A 26118-nucleotide genomic window follows, 5' to 3' on the forward strand; every position below is an offset into this window, starting at 1 on the left:
CGCCTACAACTACAAGCTCCACAAGGTTCTCTGCATCCATGTAAATATTTTTAAAGACATACCCCATATTTACAAACCAGGTATCTGAACTACCCATGCTGTTACTAACATTTAACAATCACCAAACAATATATACACTATACAAAAATGAAAGCCCCCTATGCAGCAACGCTACATATTCCCAACTCCCAACCACCCTTTGGTCCAAAAGTAGGGCTTGATGTTGGCCACATGAATCTGTTTTATCTCTTGTATCAGTATGTAATTAATATGAGGTAGTTCACAGGGCCAGAATGATTAATGATTTTAGCTGGTGTAAGCTTAGCAGAAAATTGTGATGTGGCTTTGGAGAGAGGATGAGTGAACAATCAGACCAGGTCTCCATCATTGCATTTTACAGATTGATATCTCCTATTTTATGCCTTGTCCTCCTACCTTGACATCTCATCATGCTCTCCTGAACCAGTTTCTTCAGCAATTCAGGATGGTATAGGATTTTTATATGGAATCATTATATGGAAATGATTCTTTCAAGAAGAACCAGAATTTGTTGATCCAGAAACAAAACCGCAGGGATCTCATCTGTTATTTCATGCTTCACAGTGTTAAGAGTGAGGCAGAGCTCTGGGAGCCACAGATCCCACTCCTGATGTTGATCCCCGGCAAAGGATGCCATCATGGTCTTTTGAGTCTGGTTAACTTGCTCAATCAGGATGGATTAGAGGTGATAGACAGTGGTCTTCTTATAGTGCACCCCCAACTTCTTGAATAAGTCCCCTATAACTGTGCTGGTAAACTGTGGGCCTTGGTCTTAAACAATACTCCTTACCACACCACATTAGGTAAAGATACTGTGTCATATTTTAGGATGGAACAAAGACTCTCTGTTTCGACATTACTTAAATCAAATAGTGATACCCATTTGGTGAAATAATCCACCACCATCAGAAAGGTCTTCTTCATGCTCCAAGGCCATGATCCCATGAGATCAACTCTCAAAATCTCTCTTGGTGCTATTATTGATATGCATTGCAAAACTCAGCTCTTTCAGCTGACACCAGATGTCCAAGGAAGGAGATCTGGGTCTGTAGGATGTGACACTTTATGTTCAGTGTAAGTCAGGCCTGTCTGAGCCATTAAAAGGTGGTTTTGAGGTCCTGAAGGTGGCAATGGACAGTCAGGGAGTAGACAATGATGTCATCTATATAAACGAAGCAGATCTTCCTAATCTACTCCCTTAGCATTTGCTCCTAGATTTCCATTGAAATGTCGCTCCATCATTTTTAACTCCAAATGGCATGACATGGAAATGGAACAAGCCCTTGGGGGTGATGACCACTGTCTTCACCAGACTGTCCTGTCCCATGCACATCTGCCAATATCCAGATTGCAAACCCGATGAACTGAAGACCGCTGCTCCCTGCAGGGATTCCAGGATTTCATAAACCAGAGGCATGGGGTAAGCATCGTGGTGGGCTTTGGCATTAATATTTTTATAGTCCACACAAAACTGGTAAGTGCCATCAGATTTTGGGGTTAACACCACCGTCGACGCGTAGGTTAATGAAGAGGGCTCCAGGGTGTCATGTACAAGCATCCTCTTATCTCAGTCTGCAATTAGCCTCTTCTGGTAACGAGAGACATTACAGGCTCTATGACAAACTGGTACCTCATCAACAGTGTGGATTTGATGATGCACCACATTCATATGACCAAGTTTCTCCATACAGGCTGGACTTTGGAAGGCAATAAACTAATGCTGGACTCAACAGTGCTGACATCCTCTATTATTCAAGCATAATAAAAATATACCACTGTCCTAGATTTTCTTGGCCCTTCTCCTTAATCCTGTACACTGTACACCCTGACAAAGTGTACTCCTTCTGTTTTGGATTAATAACCACTCCTGTGACTATGATGGAATTTAGTCCCAGAATAAGCGCCATGGCCAAGTGTGCATCCTGGACATACACATGCATGAGACAGAGTGTAAATTAAACCAAAGTGAGACCCTGCCCACATGACCATACACTCACCCTTCAGCCAAGAAGAATTTTACTGTCACACACTTTTGCAAAAGCTCACGGGGAGGTTTACTTTGATCCCACAAACTGTATCTTATCAAGGTAAAGGTGTTGCCTGTGTCCAGGACTGCATCCCCGGTAATACACCTAACACTCACTGGACAATGAAAAACGGAATGTCTGCTCCAACGTTGGTAATCGCTGCACTGCCTGAACGGTCCTTGAATTTACTAGGTTTAGGACCATCGTTGCCTTGCCCCCAGGGTCTTTATTTTGACACCAGAGGATCCTCATCTAGGCCCGGTCATTTTCTGTCAAGGACGCTATTCTCATAATGCCATTCACACCATGCCGCCTCGGGTTACACACACTTCTCTTTTCTTCAGCCATATCAGAATTCTACTTTTAGCAGAACGCACGGTACTTTAAGCAAAGTCACTAATCGACTGCGTCTGACCCAGTCTGCTTGCCATCAACTGTTCCTCCACTTCTGTTTTATAGTCTCCTGGCCGGAAAGCCTCCGAAAAAGCAGCATAAAATTTAGCCCAGTCCTGCACATTCTTCTTTTCCGCCTGCCATCAACTGCACGCTGGACCCTTCCGAACAGCGTTCAGAAATCCCAACTGCTCCGCCAGCCTCAAACGGTTCGATTACTTGGTCAATAAGCAGCGGCAGGAAAAGCGGAACAGACGGAATAACCCCAGCGCACCCCTTCGATGAGATGCAATGTAACTGCCAACTGAAGTCATGCAGGTAGCGCTGCACTGCAGTTTGTAGTTCCATATCACATTGCTGATCCAGACGCTACAAGCACTCCACGATATTACGTTCCATTTTGGCGATCCGCAAATCCACATATCTTCAATCAGCGCTGTGGACACATAGACATAAGAAATGGAGTGCTTCCTCACCAACAATTGTGCTTTTGGTTTTTGGTGTTTGGGTATCCAGACAATCACACAGGTCAGTCCATGGAGGGCCCATTAAAATCTTCTTTCGGAGATGTCTTCAGGGTGGATATGTACAGTGGTTCGACCAGGCTCTCCATTTCCTCCTCTTCTTGATGTGCTCTGACTGACACATGCAGATCATCCACACTGCAGCCATTCACATGTGAAGCATTCAAACTGGCGGGCAGAATACTCCCTGTCGATATTATAATAAATGGGCTATTTGTTTGAAATAGAAATAATGGTAAGAGGTGTAAATATAGTGCCTTCACGTCCCTGTTCGGATGGCAAAATCTGTAGCGAACCCCAACTTCTTGGAGGGTGCCAAGATTGACAAAAGATTTAGCTGCTACACTTGTAAAATGAGGGATGGTTGGAATCAGGCCAACACTTACGCTCTGGAGTATTTTCCACCCAACACCCGAATATTAACAACGCACACCAAAAATGTCCAAATAAATTAAAATTATTAAGCAACAATATAATATATTCAAATACAGCAAAGAAAGATAATGACAAAAATATAAAACGAACACCACAAACAAAACCCCGGACGATACAGTCCCGAAATAATCTTTACTGTAAGTGATGAGTGTGAATCCTGAAGTATAAGCAATAGTAAACAGTAGGAAAGATGTGGTAGAATAATGCCTTTTTGTAAACTGCTTTCCGTAAAAACTGATAATGAACATAGTCCTACCACCAGAGGCCAGATGCTGAATGATCTTCTGCAGCGCACCTCATCACAAAAAGCAACTACATACAGGATTGGTAGGAAAAAAGTACCCAACAATGTCCCCCTATCTGATGGCTGTGCAAAATCCTCCTCCGCAGTGAATTTCCAGTTCAATCAAGTTTGTTTGTTTTGGGTGCAGCCGATGGTGAAATTGGTGAAAAATGGAAGAGTCAAAAAGTCCCACCACATCCTTCTCTTCCGGTTTTAAGCAGCGCCTACAACTACAAACTACAAATCCCACAAGCTCCTCCGCATTCTTGCAAGCATGTTTAAAGAGACAGACTCCATATTTACAGACCAGGAATCAGAGCGACCAGCCTTGTTACTAACATTTAACAATCACCAAACAGGACATTCTATACAAAAATGTTAATTACAAGTTAATTAAATGAGATAAGTTATTATTACTGATTGGAAATGTGGTTGGAACAAAAACCTGCAGCCACAGGGGGTCCCCAGGGGCAAGTTTGGGGCCAACCACTATTTAGCAATTCCATGTACCATTATATTGTTACAGAATGATTACAATCAAGTGAATTAAGTTTGCAAATGATATGCAATTAATTTCAGTGTTTTTGATCAATCCCACGCCATCGATGTGATTCTAAAAAAGAAAGGAACACCACACAGAAACAGTAGCACTGATTTTGACGCTAGATGCCACCCATGTGCAAAACCAAGAAGAAACTTGTATACGCACGGTGTAAGGCTGCTGTGAAAATGTGCGTGGCTTTACGCCAAGTTTAGTTTTTATACATCTCGAAGTATGCATGGAAACAGGTGTATGCAACATTTTTGTGAGTACACATCATTTATACATGAGGCTCAAAATCATCATTCTAGGCAGCTAAAGAAAGCTTTCCTTTTATGAACAGGGAGTTAACAAAGAGAGCAATGAAATGAGCAAAAGTCAATTGGGTCAGTGATGGTAAATACTTTGCAGCACTGAAACAGGTTTAAATGCTAAATAAACTAAGAGCTTTGCAAACACCCACTGCCCAGGAAAATAAACCGTTCAAAAAAATTAAACGAACACTTTGAAAACACAACAAATCTCAATGGGGAAAAAAAAAATCCTGCTGGATATCTATTCTGACATGGACTGGGTAATGTGCTAGGAATGAAAGGATGCCATATCATATGATGGAAATTAAAATTTTCAACCTAAAGAGGGCTGAATTCAAAGACACCCCGAAAATCAAAGTGAAAAAATGATGTGGCAGGCTAATCCATTTTGCCGAAATTTCATTGCAGCAACTCAAAATCAGACTCAGTAGTTTGTATGGTCCCCATGTGCTTGTATGCATGCCTGATAACATCAGGGCATGCTCCTAATGAGATGACAGATGATGTCCTGGGGGATCTCCTCCCAGATCTGGATCAGGGCATCACTGAGCTCCTGGACAGTCTGAGGTGCAACCTGGTGACGTTGGATGGGCCAAAACATAATGTCCCAGAGGATTGGATTTAGGTCAGGCGAGCGTGGGGGCCAGTCAATGGTATCAATTCCTTCATCCTCCAGGAACTATCTGCAGACTCTCTCCACGTGAGGCTGGGCATTGTCATGCACCAGGAGGAACCCACAACCCACTCATAACGATACCTAATGGCAGTCAAGGTGCCATTGTCTAGCCTGTAGAGGCCTGTGCGTCCCTCCATGGATATGTCCCCCCCAACCATCACTGACCCCCCACCAAACCAGTCATGCTGAACGATGTTACAGGCAGCATTACGTTAAGTCTGTTTCTGATTGTTTGGTCAGAGACATTAACACCAGTGGCCTGCTGGAGGACATTTTGTAGGGCTCTGGGAGCGCTCATCCTGTTCCTCCTTGCCCAAAGGAGCAGATAACGGTCCTGCTGATGGGTTAAGGACCTTCTACAGTCCTGTTCATCTCTCTTAAAGTAACTACCTGTCTCCTGGAATCTCCTCCATGCCCTTGAGACTCTGCTGGGAGACACACCAAACCTTCTGGCAATGGCACGTATTGATGTGCCAACCTGGAGAAGTTGGACTACCTGTGCAACCACTGTAGGGTCCAGGTATCACCTCATGCTACCAGTAGTAACACTGACCGTAGTCAAATGCAAAACTAGTGAAAAAACAGTCAGAAAAGATGATGAGTGAAAATTGTTAGTGGCCTCCACCTGTTAAACCATTCCTGTTTTGGGGGTCGTCTCATTGTTGCCCCTCTAGTGCACCTGTTGTTTATTTCATTAACACCAAAGCAGCTGAATCTAATAAACAACCCCCTCTGCTACTTAACTGACCAGATTAATATCCCAAAAGTTTCATTGACTTGATGCTATACTGTGATTAAAAAGTGTCCCTTTAATTTTTTTCAACAGTATATTTTGTTCTATAAAATGAAGCAATTTCAATTTGTGACAAATTAAAACAACAACAATGGCTGACAGGATACTACTACACAATCTACCTTTTTTACACGAGTTCTGAGAAAATGGACATCATAAAGTGAGGTGTCAATGATTCCAAGAAATTTGCCTTGTCAGAAAGAAGTTGCTTTGTCATATGCAGTATATTGCTTGTTTGTCTTTAGCAGTTTCTCCATTTTTAACAGTTTCAGCAGATAGCGCCTGATCTGAAGCCATTGTATCGCTACTTCCATTTCACTTGTCTGCATAACCTGTTTGTGGCCATTGCAACGATTCAAAAGCATCAGCATTCTCAGTTACTACTGCTGGCCCTTGCTCAGTTTTGAGATAGAAATCTTGGTAAATTTAGGGTTTTTCAAATCCTGTTGCTGGCATGCCTTATGTTAGCGGCACTACTCTTTTAATCTTTGCCAGATCCAATGCTACTGGCCAACATGGCATCGTATGGTGAGAGTATAAAAAGTGTCAAATTTTTCAAATATTCGGCTTTTTTTCAACTAACATAGACCATAACTTAACAACAAAATTTCTATGATTTACTGTTTATGATTTCGAACTTTGAAAACTGTTGACATCAAATCAAAGTACAAAAGTAACCATTATTTACGATAATAATGTATATTTACAATATTCATGTGACGTCCTTCAAAACTTCTTCCGTTCATGTCCACTATGGCATGCCAAAAAGGTCATCATATTTGGGAATGTGCACTTCTCTGTAAGGTGGATTATGCCATATTGTACCTTCAATTAGGCTCCGAGCCTCCAGACTCCCAAAGTCTAAATTTGTGTAAACTGTAGGCCTGCCAAATACGAAATATCATCATTGATTGGATTGGACTTGCCTGGTAATGGTGCAAACATGCCACTGAAAGTGGGAATTATTAATGCAGTGAACTGTGCAAGTGATTTAAGTTATTAAAAATTTTTTTAAAATATATACGGCCCCAAGTGGGCCCCCCAAGCTCGTAGGCCCTTGTGCTTTGCACAATCTGCACAATCCATTGCTACACCATAGAAAAGAACACTGCACAACTCAAACACAAGACTCTGGAACGGTGCTAACCTCCAAACTGGCAGGTGTTTACTGGACAGCGTTCAGTCAGAAAACAATTGAAACATTGATATTCTACATACTTCCATGATTCTGCACTACTTTGAAACAAGGACATCATACTGCCAGTTTCTTTTCCACAAAGTGAAAAGAGTGCATATGCAGTGACCCTGCCTTTAGTGACTTTTTCAAATTTATCTCCATCAGATGCTCAACCTCAGTAGTGGGTGAAGATCAAATGCCATTAAACCACCATCTGATCAGTGTAATGTCACCCAAGTAGTATTGCTTGTCACATATATTATTTAATGAGGGCAATGTAAGGGAGTGATTGAAATCCTTACGCTCCACACCTACATACTGTATTTGCTAGATAAAAAGAAGCAGAACAGATCAGTCCTGAGAGACTTGGCAGCTTTTCTTTTGTAAACAATTGTGTTGTCTTAAAAATGAATAGGAGAGCACAACACAGTGTTTCTTCAAAGTGAAGAGGCACTCATAAAGTACAGTAGACTGAAAATGTTTAATAAAACAGCACCCACAGTTGTTTTTATAAACACCCATACTGCCCTCTGCTGGATGTAATTAATATCACCATACTTAAATAAATTAAGTTTGCTGAAAAAACTCTTGCTTTTCTTATCCTGGAGGACACACTAAATCATACATTCAATCATTCACTTTCTAACTTCCTTAACCTGCTCATGGTCAAAGGAAGCCTATGTCTGTTCCAACAGCACTGAGCAAACAGTGAAACCTAACCCAGACAGGACAACAATATAAAGTATTGCAGGGTACATTCACACATGCTGTTACCAATACACCTAAACTCTTTCAGATGTGGGAGAAAGAACAATTCATTCACAGTGAACACATACAATCAGCACTTGGGAAGTGTGTACTATGGAACTGTGAGGCAACAGAGCTAAAGACTGTGCCATCCACATACTAAATTAAGAACAAAATAACAGTATGGAACACTTCTTCAAAAACCAGAGGAAACAAAAAGTAAGGTTTGTGAAAGTCTGCTATACAAATACTAAAAAACCTCACACAAAGTACAGTACGTGTGTGGATCTACTGGTGGCATGACAGTGAGTCTTGTTGTCTCACAGATCCAGGTGATTGGGTTTGAATTTTACTTTGTCAGTGCCTCTTTTTGGGTGTTCTCCAGTATCCCTGGTTTCCACTCAAAGAGATGCGTGATATGTTAGCTAACATCTGTAAACTGAGCCTATATATGTATGTGTGTGGTGGGGATTCACTGACACCCCCTCCATCGCTGTTTCCTGTCTTGCATCACCTGAAAGAAATACGTTTACTGAGGAGCTGAAAGGTTCTGTGACTTGTTCAGGTTCACCCTGCTTCTATGTCCTGCCATTTGTGTCAAAATGTGAAAAATGAAAAAATGAAATAATAACATACACAATTAAAGTGATATACAATATATCACTGCACTTTTTCATGTGAGTATTTCATAGTTGCCTTGTTATGTATTTCGTTTTGGCATAAATGCCTTTCCCACCCTGCCCAGGGTTTGTTCCTGCCTTGCGCCCTGTGATGGCTGGGATTGGCTCCAGCAGACCCCCGTGAGCATGTGTTAGGATATAGCGGGTTGGAAATGACTATGCCCTTCCATACTCTTCAGCAATCACAATTTCCAGTCTAATTTAATACACCTGGATAAAATATTCCTATGTTCTTTCTGAATCACAAGGAACACACAACCAAATTTTAGCGCCTGAAAAAAGTTGCAAGAATAAAGTGCATAATATTAACAGATGTTAGATAATGGCTTCCTTGATTCAGTGGGAGTGGCTAATTAGATGACTATTTAGCTAACATTAAAATTCCAATTGAAAGCAATACCTTATCTTGATTTTTTAATAACTGTTCTATATTCTGGGACCATTCGGACTACCATTTATGTTTGCCCCATTTTGAAAAGCTACCAGTTGCTACAAAGGTACAGATGGGAAATCAGCTGTTTCATGGTGGCTACGCATTTTTTCGGCATGCATAACGTTCTTAAGTTACATATTTAATTTCTGTGTTTTGAAGTTATTTAATAAATCAAAAAACCTACTCAAAACCTCCCACCAGCAGCTAAGCCCCTGTGTTACTGGTCAAATAACATTTTAAAATGTTCTCTTTCAAATCGCTAGTCACAATCTTGATCATCATCTTGAAATGGTGGGCATTTTTTGAAAAAAAAAAAAGGCACTTAGGGGACCAGGCTCAGGGGCCCGTGGGACTTCCCACCCACTCTACACAGTGGCTATGCCACTGATGGTCATCCTGTATCATCAAGGTCCATCAAAAGCAGACATTTTGCAGCAGACAGGTGTTTGCAGATGTGCTCTTCAAGCTTTTCTGTAGAAACACAAATGTCCATTCAATTAAATAAATAAACAAATAACATACTCATACAAAAATTTTAACAAGTATTTTAATTTTAGTGGCCTGTTCATGATTCTGAAATTATGTACTTACAGTGTCTTAAATATTTGATGTACAAAAACTTATTTCAAAGAAACTCTATATTCAATCAAATATACCTACATTGTAGTAAACACATTTTTCTTGATATCTTTATATTTCTTTTTCTTAATATTATTTGTGGGGCTGCCTCAATATTGTACTAGCTATGCAACAGATGACCACCTTGTATCTTGCGGCTATACTCACTTTTTTGATATAATAACCTTTTTTTTCTTTCTACTGTATGCTCATTTTCATTACAAATTTTGTGTAACTATTGAATTTTTGTACAGGTATATATCTTTTGCTGTATTTTTGTACTTTTGCACTTATAAATATATATAAAAAGAATTCATATAAAAATAAGGAACTGGTATGGTATGGAACAGATACCCTGCATCATCTTGGAGAGCCACCAGAGAGAGCCAAATCCTTATTTTACTACACTGGGAGATCCTTTCTTCAGTTGTTCTTTTATTTGCTTGTAAATATTAAATGGGGTCTTCCCAACTGGTACCCTAACCATACTATGTGCATATATATATATATATATATATATATATATATATATATATATATATATATATATATATATATATATATATATATATATGTTGCATAGTTTACTGTCAAATAAAGCAAAGAGTACGCAACATGTGTTTCGCCCTCATTTTGGGCTCATCAGGCATACACACTCTACTGCTCCCCACTCGGGGAATCGAACCTCGGACGTCAGCGTCAGAGATGAAGCCCCTTTATGCTGCGCCATATATACTGCAGTGGGCTGGTGCCCTGCCTGGGGTTTGTTTCCTGCCTTGTGCCCTGTGTTGGCTGGGATTGGCTCCAGCAGACCCCCATGACCCTGTGTTAGGATATAGCGGGTTGGGAAATGGATGGATATATATATTGCAAACTATAATGTTTGGGACAAAAACAATTTTTATCAATGATTTAGTCCTCTGTTCCACTGTATAAAATTTTCCATCCATCCATCCTCTTCCGCTTATCCAAGGTCGGGTCGCGGGGGCAGCAGCTTGAGCAGAGATGCCCAGACTTCCCTCTCTCCAGCCACTTCTTCTAGCTCTTCCGGGAGAGTCCCAAGGCGTTCCCAGGCCAGCCGGGAGACATAGTCCCTCCAGCGTGTCCTGGGTCTTCCCCGGGGCCTCCTCCCGGTTGGACGTGCCCGGAACACCTCACCAGGGAGGCGTCCAGGAGGCATGCTGATCAGATGCCCGAGCCACCTCATCTGACTCCTCTCGATGCGGAGGAGCAGCGGCTCTACTCTGAGCCCTCCTGGATGACTGAGCTTCTCACCCTATCTTTAAGGGAGAGCCCAGACACCCTGTGGAGGAAACTCATTTCAGCCGCTTGTATTCGCGATCTCGTTCTTTCCGTCACTACCCATAAATAAAATCAAACAATTCAGATAAGTGCCACATCATTTGATAGAAATGAAAATGATCAACATACAGAAGGCTGAATTCAAAGACACCTCGAAAATCAAAGTGAAAGAATGATGAGGCAGGCTAGTCCATTTTGCTGAAATTTCATTGCAGCAACTCCAAATCGTACTCAGTAGTTTGTATGGCCCCCATGTGCTTGTATGCATGCCTGACAATATTGGGGTATGCTCCTAATGAGATGACAGATGGTGTCCTGGGGGATCTCCTCCCAGATCTGGACCAGGGCATCACCGAGCTCCTGGACAGTCTGAGGTGCAACCTGGCGGTATCAGATGGCCCGAAACATAATGTCCCAGAGGTGTTCTATTAGATTTAGGTCAGGCAAATGTGGGGGCTTGTCAAAGGTATCAATTCCTTCATCCTCCAGGAACTGCCTGCATACTCTCTCCACATGAGGCCGGGCATCGTTGTGCACCAGGAGGAACCCAGGACCCACTGCACCAGCATAGGGTCTGACAATGGATCCAAGGATTTCATACCGATACCTATTGGCAGTCAAGGTGCTGTTGTCTAGGCTGTAGAGGTCTGTGCGTCCCTCCATGGATATGCCTTCCCAGACCATCACTCACCCACCACCAAACCAGTCATGCTGAATGATGTTACAGGCAGCATAACGTTCTCCACGGTTTCTCCAGACCCTTTCACGTCTGTCACATGTGCTCAGGGTGAACCTGCTCTCATCTGTGAAAAGCACAGAGCGCCAGTGGTGAACCTGACAATTCTGGTATTCTATGGCAAATGCCAATCAAGCTCCATGGTGTCGGGCAGTGAGCACAGGGCCCAATAGAGGACATTGGGCCCTCACGCCACCCTCAAGTCTGTTTCTGATTGTTTGGTCAGAGACATTCACACCAGTGGCCTACTGGAAGTCATTTTGAAAGGCTCCTGCAGTGCTCACCCTGTTCCTCCTTGCCCAAAGGAGAAGATACTAGTCCTGCTGATGGGTTAAGGACCTTCTACTGCCCTGTCCAGCTCTCCTAGAGTAACTGCCTGTCTCCTGGAATCTCCTCCATGCCCTTGAGACTGTGCTGGGAGACATAGCAAACCTTCTGGCAATGACACGTATTGATGTGCCACTCTGGAGAAGTTGGACTACCTGTACCAGCTCTGTAGGGTCCAGGTATCGCCTCATGCTACCAGTAGTGACACTGACCATAGGTAAATGCAAAACTAGTGAAACAACAGTCAGAAAAGATGAGGAGAGAAAAATGTCAGTGGCCTCCACCTGTTAAACAATTTTAAAATGAATGAAATGACATAATAGTTACAAGCCTACATAATTCAGTATCATGGTGGGTTTGGGCACAATAAAGTGACATTAGTTACATCCATTACTATTTTTTTTCCAAAACTTTGAATCCATTGTCTTGTTATCTTTCCTTTGCTTAGCTTGTGTTATCAGTGTAAAAATGAACTAATGGGGATGTTTACTTTATATAACCTGAGCCTATCACAGCATCATCAGACAACAGGTAGGAAATCCAACTGGACTGCAGCTAGTCCACACAAGCACTCACCCCACATACGCACACAAACACACACACACACACACACACACCATGCCAACTTGCAGTCACAGGTAATAACCTAATCATCTGAAATGTGTAACACCCAAAAACGAACTACCCAATTTTACTGACCTATTTGGCTTAACATTTACATCAAATATTACTCTGAAAAACAACAATTTATTTCTCATATAGCCAAAAATCACACAAAGAATGCCTCAATGGGTTTTAACAGCCCCCCAGCCCTAGCTCTCTAAGAAGACAAGAAAAAACTTTCAAACAAACTTACAGGGAATAAAGGAAAATTGTGGGAAGGGCGATTCAGAGAGAGAATCCCTTCCATGTATGCTGGGAGTGCAATAGGTGTCAAAATGGGTAAATACAGTACACAAAACAGAATACAAGTAATCATCTTCAAAGCTAGATGGCCAAACTAATATTGCCACCTCAGAAAGACCGAGAAGATGTAGATGTGATCTAAAAGAAAAATCGATCCTGTCTATCAACCAATACTGCTGGTGTTACAAGCAAAAAAATACGTTTTCTAACTTTTTCAACAGCAGTTAAAAATTTCCCAGAAGGGTACTAATTTACGAATGATACTCCTCAGGGTGTAAGTGGATTGATCTTTAAACGGCTGATGGAATGGGCATTGAAAACCCGCATCAAATAGAATTCAATATATTATTTGATACAAGCAGGAAGAAAACCCTAACCCTTTCCACCTAGATTTCTATCTTATTTTTCCTGCGGGGCGGTATACAGTTCACGTAACAAGGCCACGGCCTTTTCTCTTTACTGTATCGGGTTACTCCTGGGAACAGGTCGCATAAAAGACGCAACCGGCTAAGCAGCCTCAGGCTTGTTTACGTTGCTATGGGCACCGGTTACGCGCTCCTTCTCCCTCCTTCCCTCTCTGCTCATCTCTCTTTCACTCTCTGCCTTCAATTATCAGCCGTTGGCAACAATACAACTGAACAGAACGTGGAACTCAACGACGAGCGAATTAGAATAGTTAATAAAGAGAAAGGAAGAAGAGCTGTTCTGCAGTGCACCCCACTGTCCTTCCAGGTAAGTCCCACCCGAATACATCAGACAGCCGGACTTCAACCCGGGGTATACTGGGCTGCAGCGCAGCGAAATTCTTCAAGATGCAGGAAAAAATATCTGCTCTTATTTTTTATTTTTTTTATTGGGCGCTGTAGTAGTGACATTTCTTCAGCAGATAACGGTTACAGCAGATAGTGAAATAAACGGGTAAATTGATGCCACTTTCAATGTGCGTGGTTTAACAAAAGCTCTGGACAACTTTCAAAGCTGCCGGTCCCTGGATCTCCAGGACGCAGAGCGGATTAATCAGAGATGTGCACAAGCGACTCATGCATTACTGCACACTGAGGTCGGATGTTAGTTATGACGAGCTTCCGACATTTTGTGTATTGAAAAAAATATTTTAAATGTCAGACATCCAAATGTACCGATCAACAAAACCTATATTTGAGACATATTTTTTTGTTTTCATTTTTTTATTTTTACGTTATATAAATAACTGTAGGTACCAAAATAAAGTATTAAAATGTTTTCTTATCTCTTTTTCTCACCCGTTCTTTTTCTTTTTGTCTCAAAATATATAGTTAAAGGACCAGACTCTGTTTTTAAAATCTGACATGCTGTGTTGTGATGACTATCTGGCTTTGCCATTGCACACTCTACCCAGCTCTTTCTCTATATCACTCATTATCTCAGATGCTGTTTCTGTGTGTTTTGCTTTTATCCATACACCTGAGTCTCTTGCACACCTTGCTGTTCTTATGCCTCTTCAAGTTTAGGCAACTCCTAAGCTTTGGCATTACATACAGTATTTTGCTATGTTTCTCTCAGATTACCTAGGCGGGGGCACGAAAAATGGTTCAAGCCCAGGGGCACCTTAACTCCTAAATCCTAATGTAGTGTAACTACAGCACATTACCTACAAATCCTAAAGAAATGAACAACTTTGACCTCACACCGGACTTCTATTAATTAAGGTGGAGCTGTGAACCTCAAATCAGCAATGTTCAGAGGCAGTGTCAATGGAAAAAGCAATGGAAATAATAGTCATCTAACTTCTCAGAAATTAACTTCATCTTTAAAGTCATGCTCATTGAACAAGTAAGGTGAGATCAGTCTCTTATTGAGGTTCCAAGTAACTGTCACAGCCCAAGTGAGGAAGTCACCAATTTCATCAATTTAACTATCCACGAGTTTGTGATATCATGTGTAGTGAAATGTGGCACCATCTTGTAATTCATGGACCAAACAAAGTTAGAGGAGAGATGAGACACAGACAGTCATTCAGCAGATAACTTCCTAATCTTGGTCCCTCGGTTGACAGTTAGCCAATCCTTGACCTTGTCCATCCCATTTACCTGTCAAGGTGGATGCAGGTGCATTCACAGCGAGATGCTCATGTCACATGTTGCCACACACCCAGGAGATTTGCTATTTAGATCTTTACTAGCTGTGCTACCCATCTAAGATGGGCTGAAACCTAATTAATCAGTTTAGCCCTCAGCGTTAGCATTTGCAGTGCACCATCAATTGGATTGTATTTTGTAATGTACTGTGTGTAGCAACAAAATTAATTGTATTTGTCATTCCAAAAGATGGCACATCACAAAGATTTGTAGCAATAAAATGCATTACTACAAATATTTGTGATGTGCCATCTGTTGGAATAACAAATACAATGCATATCTCTCTATTATATGCCATTTACTATGGGATTCGTACAAGCTGTGTTAATTTTTGTGGTGCTCCAACTGTCAGAATGACAAATGTAATTATTTTTACTGCTGCAAATGTTTTTGATGCACCATCTGTTGGAATGACAGAGGTATAGTAAGACACACAGACACTTGTCTTTTCATTAAGGTGGATTCCCCATCACCAAGAAGGTTCTAAGAATGTGTTGGTGGAAGAATAAAAAAGTAGATAGATATATAGATAGACAGAACTTTATTTGTCCCTAGTTGGAAATTTTCTTTTTACAGAAGCTTTTTAGATAGATAGATAGATAGATAGATAGATAGATAGATAGATAGATAGATAGATAGATAGATAGATAGATAGATAGATAGATAGATAGATAGATTTACACACACTATATTTTGAACACACACCAGAATGACTAAAAAGGAGGACAATTAAAAAGAGAGAAAACTTCTGACTTGGCGGTCACAATCTAAGTGAGGCATTATGAAGGTGTATTGCTGTTAGTATAAAAGGGCAGCAGTAGCATTTATTTCTTGACACACTTCTGATGAATAATTCTTTGACTGAAAGTATTTAGTGTTAGGGTGTCAAGAGAGAGAATCTGCAGCATTGTTCATAATGACACTCATTTTTGTTTTCATTCTCTCCTTTGCTACAGCCTACAGGGGGTCCAGAATGTGTCCCATAACTGAGTCTGTTCTTTTAATTAGCCCATTAATTCAGTGGGCCTCTCTTAAGTGATGTCACCAGCCCAGCACACCACAGCGTAGCAAATCACATTTATACAATCAGCTATATGGGTCTTAATGAACTTCAGTGCACATGATAAAACACTTATTTCAGTTGTAATATTAGTCTCCCAGTTGTGATACATTTGTGCCCTAGCAGGCAGCATATATCTTTGCTGTAATTCAAATTTCAGAAAACTGAATTACAATTTTCTAAAGTATATATGTTTTAAATAAAACTTTACAATTTTTGCAATATTGTACATAATATTGTAAATACTGCAAATACACACTTTACAATATTGTAATACTGCACATAATATTGTAAATACTGCAAATAATAGGCAATAATTTGGTTTGGTAGGCTTGTTGGTGGAAGTTCATATTTTAAGACTGAATTAAAATAATAATCTTGTTTTATTGCACTTCATTAGGAACAGTGAAAATGAATGAAATATTGAAATCTTCTCAAACAGAAAGCTTATGTTGTCATGGTAGCTGCTCCAAACCTTCTGCTGCTGTCTCTCCCATAAAGATTGCACAGGTATGATGCTTCATGAAACCTCATCTTGGCTATGCACCTTAGTGGACTGTTAGCAACAAGAATGACAATTCAGTCCTCACCACATTGTGATCCATAATCAAGTGATTTAACCAGCAGTGTTCCAATTGTAAAAATGTGAAAGCTAACATACTTTGCCTGCAGCATGCAATTTGTAAGTCACATTGGTAAAAAGTTTCATCAATCTAAACATAAGCCATATCATAATTGTAAAAAAAAGATGCAATGGTCAATATGCAGATAATTACCAGGTGCCAAATTGTCAATTGCTGCTGCAAAAAATCATGTATTTTTAAAATTATTATCAGGCTTTTCTCTTTGGGTGGTATGGTGACAGAGCTTTGGGGGCTGCATTCTGGTTTTATTGTCGTACTACTCATGTTTCCCTTTCACATCTTAAAAATGTCAATGTTAGTTTAGTTGGTAAATTCTAAACTGGCGCTATGTTAGAGTGTGGCCTGCAATGGTGCCTGGATAGACCCTGGCTCCTTGTGACCCTAAACTGGATAAGTGGATTAGAAAATGGGTAGATGTGTTATTATTGTATCATAATGTAATTTCACTTTAAAAACCTTCTCTCTCTTCTAGGAAGAAGAAATCAAAATTGACAAACTACATGAGAGTGTCCTAACATCTGAGAAGGTCAATTCTATAGATGGTTGGTTACCAAAGCAGGATAAGTATCTTATTACTACAAATAAAAACTTACATAATAATTTTCAGTCATCTCAGATGTCTATTGTCAGCATACCCTCAATGAAAATGGAGAGCTCCAGACATGACTGTGTGTGTTATTTTTCTGAGAATGAATTTGCGGATGCAAAAGGAAATGCAAGTTTGATTCACCACATCATTTCAGAACAAAATCAGGCTAACGGCTTAGTGGCTGCAAATACTCCATTTCACAATGAACAACCTACAAAAAATGGAGCTAAAGAGAAGGAGAGCGGGAATATGTTGGATATAAATTTCTTAGACCACAGTGGTGATATCTGGTGGGTATTGGACAATATCAGAATGGTCAGTGAAAAGCTAAAAACAGAACTGGAAAGGTCCTTAAAAAGGGAAATGGTTCTTGCCCATGAAGTAGAACATCTGCGGCACAGAGGTGAATGTTCATGTAGTGAGACAATTCAGTATGCTAATGAAAGAAATGACAGAAGAAATGCACATGCAAACAAGACAGAGGCCAAAAATTTGCAGCAAAATCCCATTTCTTTACAGAAGGAGAATGATATATGTGATCCTGAGCACTCTACAAGTGACACATACAATAAGCCTTTTATGTCCAGTGTAACTCTGCTTGGTAATGCCAGCCCAATCACATCTTCTAGTGATCCAATAAAAATGACACAGTCTAATAATGACCCAAGTAATTCTAAAAAGCCAGGAGAACCTTGCTGCGGGGAAGAAAGAGATCAAAATGATATTGAAATAACAGAGTCTTTACCTGAAACACAGATCAAGCTTTTACAGGATATGACCTTATTGAAAGCTACACTAGAGACCTTACAGTTTGAAAATGAGGCCTTGAAAGCTCAAGTAGAACAGTGGAAATCAAACTCGAAAATGTTTAGCAATGACATTGTAACCCCAGAGACAGACATTGTTGAATTGCAACAAAAAAATGAGAACCTTCAGAACAAGCTTCTGATTGAAGAAAGAAATTGTAAGGAGTGTTTGAAAGAGATGAAGAAGTTGGTTTATAAATACAACAGCCTGAGATATTATACCAAAGATCTGGAGCAGGAAAAAAGACAGCTAACATCTGAGAAGCAAGCAATAAGTCATGTACTTGAGGTACAAAAAAGCGAGAATCAAAGACTGCAATGTGATCTTCAAGAAAATAAAGAGAAAACTAACACATTGGAAAAGAAGTTGGCAGATATAGTGAAAGAATTTAATTTTGTGAGGAGACTGCTTGACACAACTCAAGAGACATGCAAACAACAGGAAAAGGAAATAGCAGCCCTGTTCTCTGAGAAGGAGGCTCTTCTTCAGGTTTTACAGCAGACAAAAGATGAAAAACTTAGTGCCATTTTAGCACTGCAGGAGGCCACAATCGATAGGAGGACTCTGCAGAAAGAGATTGACTCTCTTGTCATTCAAAAATCAGCAGCAAAAATGAAGTTGTTGGAAACGACTGAGAAGGACGAGGCTGAAAAAGTACTTGGTGGTTGCATGGGAAATGAGGGTGTGATGTTGCCTAAAATCGCAAAGCTGCAAGAGGATAACTGTTTTCTCCAGCAGGAACTGGAACAGCATGTCCAAAAAACTCTGCAGCAGGAAGCCAGCATCCGAAAGCTTAAAGAGGAACGTGTGCTGTTAGAGAACTGTCTCGCTGCCGTACAAAACGAGAAAAATGCTCTTCAGCTTGAAATGAAACAGCTTCACAAGGACTTCATTGATCTCACTAATAAAAGTGTTGGATGCTTCATTTGTAAATGCCAGATGCAGGCAGACAGTCAAAAGATTCTTCCAGATATTATAAAGAAAGAGGAGCGAAAAGATGAAGAATATTCACTTGAAGTGAATAAAGAAATCAGCATCAAATCTGGTAATTAAAAGTCTCACCGTTTCAATATTATAACATTCTTAAGCCTGACTAATCATTTTATTTTATTTTATTTTATTATTGTCAGGACCTTCCTTGTGCCCTGCCCATGGTCTTACTTCCTTGCCACAATTAGAATTGGATCCTTCATTTCAAACTCCTCCTGTTTATGGGTGACACATGGCAGTCACACAAGGAAAGGAACAAGAATAATTAAAGGAGGAATTTGTTTTGCATCAATTGATCCTGTGGTTTCTTTGTGTATGTTCTGCCAGCTTTTTGGTTTATGGTTTGGTTGAGTTCTTTTCAAGTTTATTTTGTATACTGTGTAAAAGTGCTTTAAGTTGGGTTTATTGGACTATTTATGTATTGTTGGTAATGTCTGCTAATCAAGTAAGCATTTGTGATTTTGGCCAGTCAAAAGTTTTCCAGAATGCCTTGGTCATTACAATCTCATTATCATAGTTGTCATTGTTATTATCTTCTTACATGCCCTTTTAATTATAAATGACATAAATATTTTTATTTATTTTTATTTTTATTGATTATGGCTCCTCTCTTAGCTCAAACATTTCTCTGAATCCATACCACCAGCTAAAGAACTCAAGTCCTCCTCTTGACTTAGATCCTGCATGTCAAGAGATGGGCAGCTGCCTTGAGTGAATGCCACCATCTTGAAGTTTTGTTCGTTTATATATAAAAATATTGAATGGCATAGTCTGTCCTGGACAATGTCTGAGTGCAACATGCTCGTTCCCCCCATGTCTGTGTGTTTTTTTGTCTGTGATACTTTGGTGGTTTCACCTCCATACCTCATAGATGTGTAGACTGGGTTAATTGTATGAGTCAGTGTGGTTGTGGCCATAAATATGAACATACCTTTCCTGATAATTGTGAGGTGCTGTTTGTGTTTTGGAGCTGGTGTGGTAGCATATTGGTGGCCCTGGCTTGTCATAAATATCATTACTATGCAAGTGCATATGCCCTGACATAAATTCATGGGGGCATACTGCATAGAAATAGATGGAAGACATATATTCTTTTAGTAAAAAAAGATAATACCAGTTTGTGGTAAAATGTAAGGAAAAATCAAGAAGAAAATAATGATAGTAAAAAAAAGACAAGATTAAAAGCAGACATCTAACTCTTGAATCATAAGGATTTATGTTTGGATCCCACATCAGTTGGTGAGCTGACTGAGGTGGATGTCTCTCCAATGGAGAACTAGTTTTGACATAGTTCTGGACACTTTTTTGGTTTTGATCCTAGTGCATTTCTGACCTTGAGCTTCATTCTGTCTTGGTTAACATGCAACGGTTTTGTTAGTAATGTAAGTCTTTCCCCTTGATTTATATTTTTGACTGTGAATTTAGTTAGAAGACAGGCTACCTAATCTCAGGCATTACAAGAATGTATAGCTATTTAGTGACCCTTAAATATTGTGCTATGCTGATACTTTTTGACATTCATACATGCTGTATTGAAGACAGATCTGAGGACACAACTGGCCGGGAAAAATATTCCAGCTTCAGGTATAACTGAAAAATGACAGTTATGTGTGGTTGGGCATTTCCTTCATGTGTGGTTGAAAAACAGTAAAAAAGTAACAGGTTCTCCTCTAAATATTTTGTCCAGTTAAATTTCTCTTAACCAGAAGCAGAGCTGACAGGCTACAGTAGGTAACAGATCCACATATTGCGACACTCATTGTTTTGATGATATTGTCTCAGATTTTGAATTTGTTGGTTATCAGTCCCAAGGGAGGAGCAGAACTCATTACTGAACATGAACACATTCAGATCTACAGCGGTCAAGGCTTCAAGAGCCAGACATTAGACACAGCTGTCAATAGATGTCATTATTGGAGTACCTTTACAATGAGTTGTTGTACCATTCTCTAAAACAATGTTCAGATGTTCATGGATGATGCCACATTGTCTTTAGATTGTGAAACATGTTGACATAGACAAACAGGTTATTCCTTTAATAGTGTTCTTGCTCTGAGTTCCCCTGTTTTTTCCTAAAGGGTAGAAGTGCCATAACCACCAAGGTAGTCCAGTTGTGATACTGTATGTGTATTGCCAATGTGTGTGATAACACTGTAAGAGTACCATGCAGCCTCACAAGGAACTATTATTTGGCCTTTGTGAAACTCTATCCATTTTTTTATCAGGGCAATTTCTAGCTTTTTGGAGGCCCTATGCAAGATTCTGTATGCAAATATTCATATCATATTTTCAATTATGTCACACTAATACAAAAATTCATTTTTTTAAATAAATATAACTAAACATTGCAATATACAGTGTCCTTTTAAATCATGAGCCCAATTTCAAAGTTGTCACTTTCAGAGTTCTGCTTTTATCTCTTTAAAGTAATTAAAACAAGAGTAAATTAATGATATCGACTGATATAGAGGGAGAGAATCATTATGATTGCAGCGATCAGCAATCAGAGAGAAAGAGACAGATAGACAGAGTGGTGAGTATCAAGGCACTGCACAGTTTACAATTAAATGATATACCTATAGCAGAAGTGGCAGAAGTACAGAAATGCATTACTTAAGTAAAAGTGCAAGTCCTCATCTATGAAAATATTCTGGTAAATGTCAAAAGTCTACACAAGTAAAAGTATAAAAGTATGTTTTCTTAAATTTAATTTTGAATTTTTTCCTTTAAAATGTAAAAATTTCCTTTAGTTGAAGATTGCTCTGATTAAGAATCAGGTATAAGAAAGATGTTTAATAAACAATTATTTACTTCAAGTGGTAAATGTAAAAAGACATAATGAGAAAATACAATGAAAACAAACATGCATTAAGTGCTTCAGTAGCAAAAATCTGTCAAGAAGTCTTATAAATTACTAATAAATCTGGTAAATAATTTTTATTTACTTAATATTAAACTTAATTCAGTTTATCCTATTTCTTAGGATTCAATTCCAGTTAATTATCTCCCCATATCTCTGCCATCTGATATCATTATCAGCATTATCCTATATATGTGTGTGTAATGTATTATATATATATAAAATATACATATATATATACACATATATACATACATACATATATATACATATATACTGTATATAATATACTCTGGGCGGCACGGTGGCGCAGTGGGTAGCTCTGCTGCCTCGCAGTTGGGAGACCTGGGGACCTGGGTTCGCTTCCCGGGTCCTCCCTGCGTGGAGTTTGCATGTTCTCCCCGTGTCTGCGTGGGTTTCCTCCGGGCGCTCCGGTTTCCTCCCACAGTCCAAAGACATGCAGGTTAGGTGGATTGGTGATTCTAAATTGGCCCTAGTGTGTGCTTGGTGTGTGGGTGTGTGCGTGTCCTGCGGTGGGTTGGCACCCTGCCCGGGATTGGTTCCTGCCTTGTGCCCTGTGTTGGCTGGGATTGGCTCCAGCAGACCCCCGTGACCCTGTGTTCGGATTCAGCGGGTTGGAAAATGGATGGATGGATAATATACTCTTCACTCTCATGTGCTCACCATATTTAGATCAACTTAGTAGCCTATCTCAATACTGTCACTGAAAAATAATATTTCTCTAATATTCATAGTTTATTTTAATTGATTTTAGTTATCATTTTAATAATCAATATATTCAGAAGGCAAGTCAAACAAATGTTCATGTGAGCATGCTTACCTCTACGTGTTTTTTAAGATCGGAGGGTGAATTTTGAATGCTATCGCCTCATGTTTTTATGGTAAGCACAAAAGGTAATGCATTCATCAAGATTCATTTTTGTGCCAACCACTTGAATAGGGTATATTTTCAGACCTAATTGTATTTTCAATCTCATTAATAAATCCAGCATTGCTTGACATTGGTTTGACCATATCTTCACTGTTTAAATCACCATAGTTTCTACCTGTACTGTTCCTTCTGCTACTCTCCCGCGCTTAATGTTTTTAAAAGACGTGAAATGCACAAATAAATAAATATTGGGATAACCGTTCAGTTTCACATAAATACTGTATATGCAAATAATTTAATACAATTATCTGACCTAGTTTCCCCTGTTTTTCTAATGCAGAAGTGTGTTGGCAAGATAGTAACGGATATTTTTTTTATTGTAGGGAGTATTCATTTTTTTCCTTTGACATGCATTGAGTTAAACTAAAAAATCTCAAACAAATAAAATACTCAAGTAAAGATACAAATAGCCTGCATGAAAATTCTACTTAAACTAACGCTTTCCTATTATTGTAGCTTATTTTTATTTATATCCTACATTTCATTTTAAGCATATACTGTAAGTGCTTCATTAAACACATTATGGGGCTTAGCTGTCTACAAACAGACAGTTAATTTTAATACTCCCAAAATATATTGAGGCTGAATTTGCAGCCTGGGGGCCCCAAGTGGCTTTGGGGGCCCCATGCATCTGCGTAGTCCACATATAGCAAGAAAACGACTCTGTTTTGTTTGATCGAAAGTGATTCTGACAAATCATTCAGTGACTCAGAATAGTTAGATGAAAACATAGAATATGCTGTTCTTATCACGGATAGGTAAACAATTGTGACTAGAAATATTGTCATAAGGTGAAAAAAGGGCAGTTTGAGAAAATCTTGAATCTGGCTGTTACACTTTACTCGAGTTGAATGTATCAGAATCTTCTGGAAAATTCTTGGTTTATTTCTGTGATATATGTTGAGAAGGTTTGGAATAGAAGAGTTGAATTTAGAAATGCTCAATGTGTTTAATATTGCTTGAGCTTCTTGGTTAACATATTGTATGTCTTCAGTATTGTGTGGTAGTGTGGAGTCAGTTATTCTGGACTGACAGCATGGAGTGGACAATGGGGGAAGAAACTGTAAGTGAGGGATCACTTATCTTGAGCTGTAAAAGAGGCTCCAGGCACATGTCAGACCTTAAATTCAGGAGAAATAATTCAAATTCCATCCTATCCATGGTGCAGTAGATGTGCACTCTTTCATTATCCAGGTATATAATCAGTTATGGAAGATTGTTAAAACTGTTCTCATTTATAGAGCAAGAGAAGATGTAATAGATAGATAGATAGATAGATAGATAGATAGATAGATAGATAGATAGATAGATAGATAGATAGATAGATAGATAGATAGATAGATAGATAGATAGATAGATAGATAGATAGATAGATAGATAGATAGATAGATAGATAGATAGATAGATACTTTATTAATCCCAAGGGGAAATTCACATAAGATGCTGCTGCCTTTCAAACTGCCACACAAAGAAAGAGTTGTATGTGGATAGGAAAATGTGATCTTTCTTGTTCAGATTGTTATCATTGTGACCCTCACCATTGAAAGTGAGAGCTACAGTTCTGATTAAGAAGTACAGCAACTTAGTAAAAAAACACTCTATTAAATGTTGTATAAATAATCTATTGAAACCAGGTGCATCAGCATAAGAGTGGTCATTGAGATAACTAACATTGTATTATATTTAAAATAATCTCTAAAATGTCATGTAGATCTAGTCGCTCAATACTGTATGTTGGTCACCATGGTTTGAAGAACAGATCTCAGTTTTTTTTTCAAGAGGGCTGATTTTCTATCACTTTTTGGCAGGGTGAGTGGCCAAGGCATTCTTGGCATTTTATTTTTGGATCTATTGGTACCAGGGAGATGCACAAATAGGTGGCTACAGTGGCACAATCTGCTCCTTTTTTCTCCTTCATTCATTTAAGTGCTCATTTCTCCCATTAGAACCTACATTAACTGATCACTTTCAAGCATAATTGCAAAGTAGAGATAAACAATGTGACGTGTTAAAGCGTCATAAGGTATTGTTTACAGTCTTACATGAAAACAAAGTGTGGTCTATAATAATTCCACAAAAAATGAATACTGTAATAAATATTTGTGTTATAGTCATGCTGGTTTGTATGATGTGACCTAGAAGATAGCTGCAACGTCAAACCACACATTTCACTTTGCTTATAATGCCAGCTTTTCTTGTTAGTTTGTCATTTATTTCAGTCACTCCCCACTTTCAAATTGTATTAGTGATTTATGAAACAACAGTTTCTCACAGTACACAGCATTTTTTTGCCTATTACCTCAAGCGCACTGCAACCAAGTAAATTGACTACAGACCTGTGAAAGAATGCATCTCCATATCTGCATGTGGGTCAACTGTCTCTGACAGCAAGTAAGGAACCAGTTTTGGGTTTGGATTTCAGCACCACGTGGGTTCAGTTGGGTCATGTTCTAATACAGCCAAGAGTATTTCATTCTGCCCAAACAATAGTGTCCAAACAATGTTGGGCATATTCAAAGAGTTTCCAACACGCAAAGTTCAATGAGAAAAACAAATGGATATAGGTAAATGTGTGTATCTTGTGATGAACTGGAGCCCTATCCAGGGTTGTTTCCTGCATAGTGGCAGTACTATCAGGATAGACTCTGGCCCACATCAACTTGGATTCGGAATCTTTGGATCAACTTGGATTCGGAATCTTTATATGAATGTAGTTTTCATAATAGACTAACATTTTTTAACTATCATATTTTTAATTATCTTTCAGGTTCTGGCTTTTCCACAAATTTTGAAGAAATGGAGTTTGCTAATAAAATTGTGAAAACATATTTGAAGAAGAAAGGAAAACATCAAGAATAACAATATTCATGTTGTTTTAACGATTTTTTTAGAATTAGTAATCTTCCTGTTCATAGTCAATAAAGAGGAAAAAAAACTATGTTAAAACAATTATTTTGCTTCCAGAACTAGTAGATCTTCAAGTCTGTTTTGCACTGCACAGAACAGAGGAAATAAAAAAAAAACACACAATCACACAATAAAGTATGGAGAAAATTCAAGTTGACATAAAAATTTGTGCTGATTACTTCTTAAAATTACAAAAACACTGTGAGTACTATACTCATGTTTCATTAAGCAAGTAAAACAG

General features: G+C 39.2%; 1 protein-coding gene and 1 long non-coding RNA gene across 2 annotated transcripts in view; one reads left to right on the plus strand and one right to left on the minus strand.

The window, feature by feature from the left end:
- LOC127527974 (uncharacterized) overlaps positions 1–26118 on the minus strand; it is a 209729-nt gene that overhangs the window by 152809 nt on the left and 30802 nt on the right. The gene's annotated exons all lie outside the window — the stretch shown is intronic.
- LOC114652796 (protein BCAP-like) lies at positions 13474–26060 on the plus strand. Its single transcript, XM_028803110.2, has 3 exons — positions 13474–13683; positions 17245–19213; positions 25738–26060. The coding sequence occupies exons 1-3, from the start codon at positions 13489–13491 to the stop codon at positions 25827–25829; spliced, it is 2256 nt and encodes a 751-aa protein (XP_028658943.2). The 5' UTR covers positions 13474–13488; the 3' UTR covers positions 25830–26060.

This window comes from Erpetoichthys calabaricus, chromosome 5 (assembly GCF_900747795.2).
Source record: "Erpetoichthys calabaricus chromosome 5, fErpCal1.3, whole genome shotgun sequence".
Lineage (NCBI taxonomy): Eukaryota > Metazoa > Chordata > Cladistia > Polypteriformes > Polypteridae > Erpetoichthys > Erpetoichthys calabaricus.